The 13082-nt window shown below is 52.0% G+C and overlaps 1 protein-coding gene across 1 annotated transcript in view; it reads left to right on the plus strand.

Annotated features, from left to right (window-relative positions):
* Positions 1-976: 976 nt before the first annotated feature.
* The window catches only part of LMX1B (LIM homeobox transcription factor 1 beta), a 117772-nt gene continuing 105666 nt past the window's right edge, over positions 977-13082 (plus strand). The window contains exons 1-2 of the mRNA XM_078865578.1: positions 977-1436; positions 9286-9396. Of these exons, the coding sequence (XP_078721704.1) occupies positions 9330-9396 (67 nt within the window). The 5' untranslated portion in view covers positions 977-1436; positions 9286-9329. The remainder of the gene's footprint in view (positions 1437-9285; positions 9397-13082) is intronic.

Consider the following 13082-nt stretch of genomic DNA (forward strand, 5'->3'; position numbering starts at 1 on the left):
ATTCAATCAACACGCGAATCAACACACGTCTGGAGAGTATTTGGATGCTCCGATACATTTCCACGTGAGGATGATAAGCCACACTTTGTTGGGCTATCATTTGCGGCCACGTCGCTTCTGAAAAAGAGCAATGCCCAGCTCAGCGGCCCTTACCTGGTTAAATACAACAACAGCAACAACAAACACCTCTACAGTTAAATTTCGATTTAAAGCTTTCGTGAATGCAGTGATTCATCTTCTTGGTTCTTTCGGTAAAGTCACGTAGAAGGGAAATAATAAAATAATAAAAATAAAACATAATAAAATAATTCTCACGACGTTTCGGCCACAACGCAAGCAGCCGCCCTCAGGTGAAGAACAGGTCTGTCGGAAAGACAGCGTTTCAGACGCTGTCTTTCCGACAGACCTGTTTTTTTTATTATTTCCCTTCTACGTGACTTTACCGAAAGAACCAAGAAGACCTCTACAGTTTGTAGTTGAGTTTAATAACTTTCCAAGTCGGCGACGAAGCCCGTCCCACCAGCGTCGTGGCGAATTCACATTTCACTCGATAAGATGTGGCCATTGCCTCCGGAGATTCACCACTGCCTTAGCAAGTCGCAGCGTGGCAAGAGACACGGCGGAGAGAGAGAGAGACCAGGCAGACAAAGTGCGCTGCTTGAAAATGTATCAACGGAGTGCGTAGCGACGATGATGATGTCGATGATGTTAGCGGCTACATCGGCGATGGAAGTCGACATTCCGCGTTGGGTTGGATGGACGCGTAGAGATGGAGGAGGAGGACGAGGAGGAAGGGGGGGGTGATGGTGGGTCGCAGCACCGCCCCTCGAACCGCGTGCTTCATCCGCGCGGCGCATCACCGCGTGGGGGAGCGCTCCGCGCGGCGCGCGCGCGCACCGATAATGCCCCGGGGCGCGCGCGGAGCCGGAGCTCAGTCGAGCGAGAGAGTCGCTTGTGCTGAGCTGGAGGAGGAGGAGGAGGCGCTCACTCACTCGCTCGCTCGCTCGGACACACGCACGTAGGGCAGCCTGGCTCCGTCGGGTTCACGCCGCCGTCTCCTACTGCCTTACGAAGAGGGTCGTGGTGCTGTTGAAAAGCTCGCCAGCAAAGGCTGCGGCTGCGTTTGCGACGGCGGCGGCTTCTCGTTTTGTACGAGTTAAGAGAGAAGTTACATTTGTTGTTGAAGCGAGTCGCTTGCCTCCAGGTCCGTGAATGAGAAAACGAGAAGAAATCTGCGGCAGCCGCGCAAATAAAAGCAACATCACCACCACCACCACCAGCACCACGGCGGAATGACTTTGACGCAGCCAGGAGTGTTGAGTGCGCGTTAGGGGGGTCGGCAAGGACGAGAGGGACAACTTTCGGCGTGAGAACATCACCTTGTTGTGCGCGCGTCTTGAAGAGACACGGGACTGCCACTTTACACACACGCGCAGGTACGTTGGTGTGCGTGTGTGTGTCTCTCTCTCGGTGTGTGTGTCTCTCGGTGTGTCTCGGTGTGTGTGTCTCTCTCGGTGTGTCTCGGTGTGTGTGTCTCTCGGTGTATCTCGATGTGTGTCTCTCTCTCTCTGTGTGTGTGTCTCTCGGTGTGTGTCTCTCTCTCAGTGTGTGTGTGTGTCTCTAGGTGTGTGTCTCTCTCTGTGTGTGTCTCACTGTGTGTGTCTCTCTCTGTCTCTCTGTGTGTCTCTCTCTCGGTGTGTGTGTGTCTCTGTGTGTGTCTCTTTCTCTCTGTCTCTCTCGGTGTGTGTGTGTCTCTCTCAGTGTGTGTGTGTCTCTGTGTGTGTGTGTCTCAGTGTGTTTGTGTCTCTCTCTGTCTCTCTCTGTGTGTGTCTCTCTGTCTCGGGGTATGTGTGTGTCTCTCTCTATGTGTGTGTGTCTCTGTGTCTCTCGGTGTGTGTGTGTCTCTCTCTCGGTGTGTGTGTATCTCTCTGTCTCTCTCTGTGTGTGTCTCTCTGTCTCGGGGTGTGTGTGTGTGTCTCTCTGTGTGTGTCTCTCTCGGTGTGTGTGCGTCTCTCTCTCTCTCGGTGTGTGTCTCGGTGTGTGTGTCTCTCTCTCTCTGTCTCTCTCTCGGTGTGTGTGTATCTGTGTGTGTGTGTCTCTCTCTCTGTGTCTCTGTGTGTGTGTCCCTCTGTCTCTCTCGGTGTGTGTGTGTCTTTCTGTATGTGTCTCGGTGTGTGTGTGTGTCTCTCTCGGTGTGTGTGTGTCTCTGGGTGTGTGTGTCTCGGTGTGTATGTGTCTCTCGGTGTGTGTGTCTCTCTCGGTGTCTCTCTGTCTCTCTTGGTGTGTGTGTCTCTCTGTGTGTGTCTCTCTGTCTCTCTCAGTGTGTCTTTGTGTGTGTCTCTCTCAGTGTGTGTGTCTCTGTGTGTGAGCGAGTTGTTGTGTAGTTCTGTCGCCACTGGTGAGCGAAGTCGTGCGGGCGTGGTGCTGCTGACCACCCACTTCCCCCTCGTGTGCCGCACAGTCCGCGGCCTTCGTAGGCGCTGTCGCTCGCTAACAGCACGTGTGCCCCAACAGTCTGTTGAAGGAGATTGCTGTTGTTGCATGCGACTGTTGTTGTATGCGACTGTTGTTGCATGTGACTGTTGTTGTATGCGGCTGTTGTTGTAAGTTGAACACGGGTGGCGCGTGCGTTGCAGGGGCTCGCGAGCGGCACTTGCCTCCAAAAGTCTGTGAAGGCTATACGGGCGATTCTTTGTACTCTGCCGGTACTTGTGTACGTGTGGTTTAACACGTAGTAGACTTTGTCGCGAGCAATTTTTCTTCGTCATTTAAAGTTGTTCCGGTGGGTTCGAGCGCGCGTGAGTTGTGTTGTGTGGTGTGTGTGTCTGTCGTGCAACCCACCGCCACACAGACAAACTCGTAAGATCGCCACGCGAACGGCACGCGGCAACTTTAGCAAGTGGCTGAGTTGCGTTGGCCCTGGGTTTGTACGACACACGCACTCGATCTAACCCACCAGCACCGACGTGTAGTAGTTAGTTAGTACGTGTCCACGTTGTGCGTGTGTGTGTGTCTCTCCCATTGTGTTTGTACATGTCGGTGGTGTGTCTGTGTGTGTGTGGCCGTGTTCGTTGTGGGAGCGGTGGTGCAGCGGTTAGCGCGCTGCGCTATGAAACTAGCGACACGGGTTCGATTCCCGCTCACGGCCAACACCAGTGACGATTATCTGAACCGGTCCTGGGCCTCCCCTAGGTCGGCTCAGCCTGAAATTAGTACCTGGTGTGGTGTGTAAACATCGCCACTGGGGGAGACAAAGGCGGTCGGGCGTGGTGCTGGCCACCCACCTCCCTCGTGTACCGTTCCGGCCTTCATAGGTGCTCGCTAACAGCACTTGCCCCTGCAGTCTGTTAAGGGTACACGGGGGATCTTTGTCTTTGTGTTCGTTGACGATCACGGCCACTTGAACGAGGGCCCCAATTGCCACTCCACGTGGACGCACGTTTAGCCGTAAGCCAACGGCGCTCATCTGAAGAAAAACGAGTTTGCGATTTAAATGTTAAAACAAGTGGAGGCCCATCGCGAACGTGGCAAGCGCCTTTTGTCAATGTCACCACTACAGGCCACAGGGCTGTGTGAGTCTCTGTTGGTGGCTTGGGCCACGCAGTCTCGGTGTGGCCCTCCCCACGCAGTGAGCGACTTTGATTCGGGCATCACTCGCCGCTGACTTTGACCGTGGCCCGGAGAAACACCGCTCGACTTCCACGAAACACTCACGATACTGTGTGTGTGTGTATGTATTTATATACATACACACACGCGGTATTTTATATATATACATAGTATTATATATACACAATCAATATATCCGTTCGCGAAAGACCACTCATGTCAATGGACACGCTCAGGACAAAATAAATGGCATGGCTTAGATGGCATCTTCGGTGTGTGTGTGTATAGGGATAGTGTGTATTGTGAAGAGTGTTTTAAGAGTGTGGTGGAGTGTTTTGAGAGTGTGGTAGAGTGTTTTGAGAGTGTCTTGAGAGAGTGGTAGAGTGTTTTGAGAGTGTTTTGAGAGTGTGGTAGAGTGTTTTGAGAGAGTGGTAGAGTGTTTTGAGAGTGTTTTGAGGGAGTGGTAGAGTGTTTTTAGAGTGTTTTGAGAGTGTGGTAGAGTGTTTTGAGAGAGTGGTAGAGTGTTTTGAGAGTGTGGTAGAGTGTTTTGAGAGAGTGGTAGAGTGTTTTGAGAGTTTTTTGAGAGAGTGGTAGAGTGTTTTGAGAGTGTTTGCGAGTGTGGTAGAGTGTTTTGAGAGTGTTTTGAGAGAGTGGTGGAGTGTTTTGAGAGTTTTTTGAGAGTGTGGTAGAGTGTTTTGAGAGTGTTGTAGAGTGTTTTGAGAGTGTTGTAGAGTGTTTCGGGAAGAGTGTTTCAATGAAGTGGGAACAGAGCCGTGGCGATGCTCCGAGACGACACAATTAGTTCCCTACTCAAATGTTCATGTAGATATGTACAGTCAATCCTGTGTATATACATACACACACAACTGTGTGTGTATGTATATACATACACAGGAGATTTAGTGTAACTCCTGAATAGTAGCGGTGTATGCTATCAGTGTGTCTACATGCGCGTGTATCCCACGCGTGTTTGATTTAGCAGCAACCGGCGAAGAAGCGTCATTTGTTTGACGGTGTTTGCAATTGTGACTGCGTCGAACGAGTGCGCACACACACACACACTGACACACATACACCGACACACACACACACCGACACACACCGACACACACACACACCGACACGCACACACTGACACACACACACCGACACACACCGACACACACACACACACACCGACACGCACATACTGACACACACACCGACACACACACACCTACACACACTGACACACACACACCGACACACACCGACACACACACACTGACACACACACACCGACACACACACACCGACACACACACACTGACACACACACACCGACACACACACACTGACACACACACACACTGACACACACACACTGACACACACACACTGACACACACTGACACACACACCTACACACACACACACACACACCCCGACACACACACACACCGACACACACACCGACAGACACACACCGACACACACACACACCGACACACACACACACACCGACACACACACACTCACACAGACACACACCCACACCGAAACACACACACACCGACACACACACACCGACACACACACACCGACACACACACACCGACACACACACACACACTGACACACACATCGCATCACAGGCGAAGAGACACAGATGCCCCCCGTAGAGGCTTTGACAGATCGTTGGGACACGTTGTTCGCGAGCACCTATGACGGGCGTGTTGGCTGCCAACACCACGTCGCATTTGTCTCCCCAGTGCTGATATTGTTGGTCTTGGGCGGGTAATCGAACTCGCCTCGCCGGGGATCGTAGCACAATGCGCTAACCACTCAACTATCGCTCCCCACATATACAAACACACACATAGATGTATATTTAAAAACTAAGACAAAGATCTCCCGTGTAGCCTGTAACAGACTGTTGGGGCAAGTGCTGTTAGCGAGTAGTACCTATGAAGGCCGGAACGGCACACGAGGGGGTGGGTGGCCAACACCACGCCCGGCCGCCTTTGTCTCCCCAGTGCGGATGGTTTACACGCCCGATGCAGATATTCATTTAAGTCTGAGTCAACATAGGGGAGGCCCGGGACCGGTTCAGTTGGGGGGGGGGGTGTAATCTTCCTTGGCAATGTACTGATTGCCAAGATGCGCGGACTCGATCTCGTGTTCGTTTCTTCCTCTCTCAGCGGCTAGGAGATGTCAACTACCTCGCCTGGTACACAGGAGGTCGTGGGTTCGATCCCGACCCCCGGCGCCTGTAGTATATGTGGAGTTTGCGTGTGTGTCTCTCTCTCTCCCCGTGGTTGCGTGAATTTTTTCCCCGGGTCCTCCGGTTTTTCCCTCCACATTTCGAATCGACATCACGCGTTTTGAGTATTTGGCATGCTCTACATTTCCATACGATGATGAGCCACTTCGTTGAGCTATCATGTGTGATAGCCAGGTCGCATCTGACAAAAAATATAGCTCAGTGAGCCTTACCTGGTGAAATAAAAACATATGTTTAGTTTTCCATAGGACACCTTTTAGCTTTTTTGTATCTTCAACTCGGTCATTACCGGTGCTGAACTTCAGCACGAACAAGTCCTGCGGAGAGCTGTTCCAGGAGTTGGTTTCACACGCCGTGCAGCATCGTGTAGAGAAGGTTGCAGGGATGTATGGTACGCGTGGGTACAATACCAGAGGGAGCATTGTGGATGTAGTGGTAGTGCCGTACGCCGACAACCCACCGAGCCAGCCCCTATCGCAGCATTCCGGAACATATCGGGCGAGAAGTAAAACGTTGCAGGACCCGCTCGTGGTAAAAGTGTGCACTCGCTTTGCCTTCGATACTATGGGGAGTGATTGGTGATGTAAACTCCACATTCCTATGGCGGGACACGGCCCATTTGAATGACGACCGTACAGCAAACGGAAATAGCAAGCGGCGTAGCTTTTGTTGACGGAGTAGTTGCCAACAACTGTCTGAGTCCAGAACGCAAGAGAGTTGGTTAGTTTTGTGCCGTGTGCCGAGTAAGTAAATAATGTATATATTTAAAATAAATAAATAAACACGCTTTAATGGAAGAATTCCACGACTCCAGGAAGTGGCCCCGAAGCTTGCCATAACGTAAGAGGCCGTGGCCAATTACAGCCAACGTCAGTTGACCGTGGACAATTAGACCCAAGCCGAAACATAACATATAAAAAAAGAATGTTTAAAAATATATATGATAGAATATAGTATTGTCATCAGTATGACATGAGTATACCAAGTTTGCAGTCGATACCACATTGGCAAGTGGTTTAAAATGGAGTTACAAGATTTGAGTATACAACAACAACGACAACAACTCCAACAGACAGAGTGAGTTAAATAAAAGTGTGTAAAAAAAAGCAAAAACCTCTGCGGGAATGATAACTCGTCGCATTGAACTCGTAAGGCAGAGAACAAGTGGCTGCTATCCGTGCACGCTGTCTACATCCAGAGGATTGCCGGCGTAAGGCACTACCACTAGATTACAAAAACGCCAATCCGGCACTAGTTACGTGGTTAAACAATTAAACGTGATTGGACTTGAACCCTATATTACTTGGACCCTGTATTCACATCCCAGTAAGCGTTGAACGTCGGGCGAACGTCGGTCCAGTGGTTTCAACCTCGTGCCAAAGTGGGCTTGCTTACTGGGGATAGTCGTTATCGCGAGGACAAGATCGGGCGAGGTGGATGCTACGTTCCAAAGTAATGGCCTGGAACAGCGTTGCGGACTGCTGCGGCTGATGTTGAGCGCCGTCCGTGCAGTGCCGGATGAAGCTAGGCGCGGGGCCTGTAGCATTATGTTATAAAGGGGACCTACATTTTAAAAATGACACAAATATTAAAACTCATAAATTTTTAATTTCCATAGTAAATTTTTATTTATTTTTTATTTGCTACGCAGCTAGATAATACGACTAATCGCACACCTTAAAACACCCAGTCGTTCATAAAAGTCGAAGATGGTATATTACTATGGTGATAGAGCAAGTGCAGAATCACTGAACCGGGAATTGATAGTTTGAAAGCGTTTAGAGCGGGGCCCTTGAAAGTGCGGGGCCCGTAGCTAGATATGTAGTAGCTACTACATCTATAGCTACTACATGTGTCGTAGCTACTACACGTGTAGCTACTACATATGTAGTAGCTACTTATGTAGCTACTACATATGTTGTGTAGCTACTACATATGTAGCTACTTATGTAGCTACTACATATGTTGTGTAGCTACTACATATGTTGTGTAGCTACTACATATGTTGTGTAGCTACTACATATGTTGTGTAGCTACTACATATGTTGTGTAGCTACTACATATGTAGCTACTACACATGTAGCTACTTGTGTAGCTACTCCAGTAGTAGCTACATGTAGTAGCTACATGTAGCTACTACATGTAGTAGCTACATGTAGTAGCTACATGTAGCTACTACATGTAGTAGCTACATGTAGTAGCTACATGTAGTAGCTACATGTAGCTACTACATGTAGTAGCTACATGTAGTAGCTACATGTAGTAGCTACATATATATATGTAGCTACATGTAGCTACTACATGTAGCTACTACATGTAGTAGCTACATGTAGTAGCTACATATGTAGCTACATGTAGCTACTACATGTAGTAGCTACATGTAGTAGCTACATATGTAGCTACATGTAGTAGCTACATATGTAGCACTACATATATAGCGCTACACAAGTAGCTACTACATATGTAGTAGCTGCTTGTGTAGCTACTACATATGTAGTAGCTGCTACACATATGTAGCTACTACATATGTTGTGTAGCTACTACACATGTGTTACTACATATGTTGTGTAGCTACTACACATGTTGTGTAGCTACACATGTGTAGCTACACAACATATGTAGTAGCTACAACATATGTAGTAGCTACACATGTGTAGTAGCTACTACATATGAGTAGCTGCTACATATGTAGTAGCTACTACTTGTGTATCTACCTATGTAGCTACTACATATGGTGTAGCTACTACACATGTGTAGCTACTACACATGTGTAGCTGCTACATATGTAGCTACTACACATGTAGCTACTTGTGCTACGAGGTCGCCGGTTACCGCACGACAGTCGCGATCGCGACGTGCGGCAGCGACGTCGCCCAGAGCTCGCACGGAGACGTCGACTCGAAAGCGACTTTCGAGTCGACGTCAGGAACTTCGTCAAGGTAAGTGGTGGTGGTGGTGGAGGTGGTGGAGGTGGTGGTGGAGGTGGGGGTGGGGAGTGGTGGTGGTGGTGGTGGTGGTCGTGGTGGTGGAGGTGGTGGTGGTCGTGGTGGTGGTGGTGGTGGTGGAGGTGGTCGTGGTGGTGGTGGTCGTGGTGGAGGTGGTGGTCGTGGTGGTGGAGGTGGAGGTGGAGGTGGAGGTGGTGGTGGGGGTGGTGGTGTTCTTGGTGGAGGTGGTGGTCGTGGAGGTGGTGGTCGTGGTGGTGGTGGTGGTCGTGGTGGAGGTCGTGGTGGTGGGGGGGGGTCGGGTGCGTTGCCTTTACATCGCGGCGCTCAGCTGATGTTAACGCTGCTTCATCTGCTGTCACTCGTCTCGCCCGACTGCTCTCTCGGCCGATGCCGCTGCTAATCCTGATACTAATCCTGCTGCTGCTGCCGCTGCTCCTGCTGCTGCTGCTACTGCTGCTGCTGCCACAGATCGCCGAGTGGAGCTCCCGTGGCCGCTGTCGCCGCGGCCGACGATGCCCAAGGTGGTGGTCGCCCGCGACGGGACCGGGGGAGACGACGCGACGAGACGGCCCGAGAGCGGTGAGAGTCGCGGGGGGGGGGGGTGAGTGTGGGGTGAGTGGGGTGAGTGGAGAGTGTGGGGTGAGTGGAGTGAGTGGAGGGAGTGGGGAGTGTGGGGTGAGTGGGGAGGGTGGGGTGAGTGGAGTGTGGGGAGTGTGGGGTGAGTGGAGAGTGTGGGGTGAGTGTGGGGTGAGTTGGGTGAGTGGGGTTAGTTTGGTGAGTTGGGTGAGTGGGGTGTGTGGGGAGTGTGGAGAGTGTTGGGTGAGTGGGGAGTGTGGGGTGAGTGGGGAGTGTGGGGAGTGTGGGCGCGAGTGGGGTGAGTGGGGAGAGTGGGGAGAGTGGGGTGAGTGGGATGAGTGGGGAGAGTGGGGTGAGTGGGATGAGTGGGGAGAGTGGGGAGAGTGGGGCGAGTGGGGCGAGTGGGGAGAGTGGGGAGAGTGGGGAGAGTGGGGTGAGTGGGATGAGTGGGGAGTGTGGGGAGCGTGGGGTGAGTGGGGTGAGTGGGGTGAGTGGGGAGTGTGGGGTGTGTGGAGAGTGTGGGGTGAGTGGGGTGAGTGGAGTGAGTGGGGTGAGTGGAGTGAGTGGGGGGAGTGGGGAGTGTGGGGTGAGTGGGGTGAGTGGGGTGAGTGGAGTGAGTGGGGTGAGTGGAGTGAGTGGGGGGAGTGGGGAGTGTGGGGTGAGTGGGGAGCGTGGGGAGCGTGGGGTGAGTGGGGTGAGTGGAGTGAGTGGGGTGAGTGGGGTGTGTGGAGAGTGTGGGGTGAGTGGGGTGAGTGGAGTGAGTGGGGTGAGTGGAGTGAGTGGGGGGAGTGGGGAGTGTGGGGTGAGTGGGGAGCGTGGGGTGAGTGGGGTGAGTGGAGTGAGTGGAGTGAGTGGGGTGAGTGGAGTGAGTGGGGGGAGTGGGGAGTGTGGGGTGAGTGGGGTGAGTGGGGTGAGTGGAGTGAGTGGGGTGAGTGGAGTGAGTGGGGGGAGTGGGGAGTGTGGGGTGAGTGGGGAGCGTGGGGAGCGTGGGGTGAGTGGGGTGAGTGGAGTGAGTGGAGGGAGTGGGGAGTGTGGGGTGAGTGGGGAGCGTGGGGTGAGTGGGGGGAGTGGGGAGTGTGGGGTGAGTGGGGAGCGTGGGGTGAGTGGGGTGAGTGGAGTGAGTGGAGTGAGTGGGGTGAGTGGAGTGAGTGGGGGGAGTGGGGAGTGTGGGGTGAGTGGGGTGAGTGGGGTGAGTGGAGTGAGTGGGGTGAGTGGAGTGAGTGGGGGGAGTGGGGAGTGTGGGGTGAGTGGGGAGCGTGGGGTGAGTGGAGTGAGTGGGGGGAGTGGGGAGTGTGGGGTGAGTGGGGAGCGTGGGGAGCGTGGGGTGAGTGGGGTGAGTGGAGTGAGTGGGGGGAGTGGGGAGTGTGGGGTGAGTGGGGAGCGTGGGGTGAGTGGAGTGAGTGGGGTGAGTGGAGTGAGTGGGGTGAGTGGGGAGCGTGGGGTGAGTGGGGAGCGTGGGGAGCGTGGGGTGAGTGGGGTGAGTGGAGCGTGTGGGGCTGCGTGTCGGAGGCGGGTGGGAATCGCCAGTGTCGTGGTTTGCGCTTTGCGCTACAAACTCGGCGACCCCGAGGATGAATTCGCGCTCAGAGTAAGAAGACTCATCACAAGTTGATTCCCCACCGAGCAAAGCTCGTTGAGCTTAGACGTTCTCTCTTCTGTTTTACCAAGAGCAACTTCGGCCCGTAGACAACATCAAAAGCATTCCACAATTACCACCACCAATTGCAGCGGTGAACATTTAAACCGGTCTTGGGTCTTCGCCCTAGGTCGACTCGACCTTAAATGAGAATCCGGCGTGTAAACATTAGCAATGGGGGGGGAGACAAAGGCGGCCGCGGGTTGTGGTATTGGCAGCACCCGTTCCCCCGTGTGCTGTGTTGGCGTTCATCGGTGATCGTCAACAGCGCTCGCCCCAACAGTCTGTTCAAAGTTTCATGGGGGGTCTCTGTCTTTCTATACACGTGTCTATGTGTGTGTGTGTGCGTCTTTGTGCCTGTTAGTCTGTGTGTTTGTCGAACTGATACGCGCACATGACTGTCTAAAGACACGAACGCCTGCGAATATACATGTTCATGTTAGAGTATATATCTATCAAGACGTATTTAGACATTCTCTATATGAACACGTCTTTGTATATATGTATGTATGTGTGTGTATTTACTTGCACGTCTCTGTGTCTGTATACACGTCTGCAAGCATATACATTATTGTGGCTATATGTGTGTGTTTGTATTAATGCATTTCTGTGTGTTTCCATATGTTTTTGTGACTTTATTAATGCACTTGTGCGTGTTTTTTGTTGATATATAACTAACTGCGTATATGTTTGTGTATCTTCGTGTGTGATTCTGTGCTCTCTGTGCATAGCAGCTGCGTTATTCACAGATGGTGCACGTGTATTATATCTGTGTAAAGGAAACGGGGCGTTACGTATACGACACAGACATTGTCTGTCTGCATATCTGAGAAATGTCTCTACGCGTTAGATGACATCTGTCTATGTAATGAGACAAATGCAGAGCGTTATGTACGTGAGACATCTGAGTTCTATCTATATATCTGAGACTCGGTGTGTGTCTACGCGTGTGTCCGACAAAAGCGTTAACAGACGATGCCATTGGCATTGACATCGCGTTATATCCGTAAGAAAACTCCAGCGTGATTTACGCCTTTTTCTATCGGCGTTTCTAGTAGGGTAGAGTCTTTGAGTCGGGTCTGACGGCGCGTCCGTGTCTGGACCTTACACATCGCCCGTGTGTTTGACACAAGCATCCGACATCTCTGTGCGACGATTGCCGGCACAATGCTTAGCGCCAGTGGCGCTATGAACTCCACTTCCCGAGTTCGATTCCCATTGCTTGGGGGTGGAAACCTCCCCCCCCGCCTCTCTCTCTCTCTCCACGCCGCGTCGCTTAAGCGGGCAGGGCTGTTGTTTGGCCATACTTCACCACCCTGGTCAATGCGGAGATTGTGTTCGTATATCACTCGTCACTGATTGTGAGCAAACCGCGGCTTGGAATCGATCTCGGTCGAAGGCCGCAAGGGTCACGGGCGCAGTGCGTCAACCACTGGGCCACCGCTCGCCCGCTCACTGTGTCCGTAGCCGCGTGTCTCTGTGTGTGTGCGGTGCTGTGTCTGGTACAATAGGGACACGTACGACGCTGCGTATTCTCTCTCGGCCATCGGCAGCAATTTCAGTTTATTCTCGAAAACTAAAAAATGTGCCCGCCATGGACGAGACGGTTTGTATTGCGTTTGCGCGCGAGGAGCGGTGGCGCAGCGGTTAGCGCACTGCACTTGTGTATGTGCTCATCGGAGGCGCAGGACGTTGGAGGTGCCGGGTTCGTAGCACAATACTTCACGTGTAGTAGCTACATGTAGTAGCTACTACTACATGTAGCTACTACACGTGCAGTAGCTACTACACGTGCAGTAGCTACTACACGTGCAGTAGCTACTACATGTGTAGTAGCTACATGTAGTAGCTACTACTACATGTAGCTACTACATGTAGCTACTACTACACGTGCAGCTACTACACGTGCAGCTACTACACATGTAGTAGCTACTACACATGTAGCTACTACACATGCAGCTACTACACATGTGTAGTACTACACATGTGTAGTACACGTATAGTAGCTACTACACGTGTAGTAGCTACGTGTAGTAGCTACTTGTGCTACGAG

Source organism: Lampetra fluviatilis, chromosome 20 (genome assembly GCF_964198595.1).
Source record: "Lampetra fluviatilis chromosome 20, kcLamFluv1.1, whole genome shotgun sequence".
In the NCBI taxonomy this organism is placed as follows: Eukaryota; Metazoa; Chordata; class Hyperoartia; order Petromyzontiformes; family Petromyzontidae; genus Lampetra; species Lampetra fluviatilis.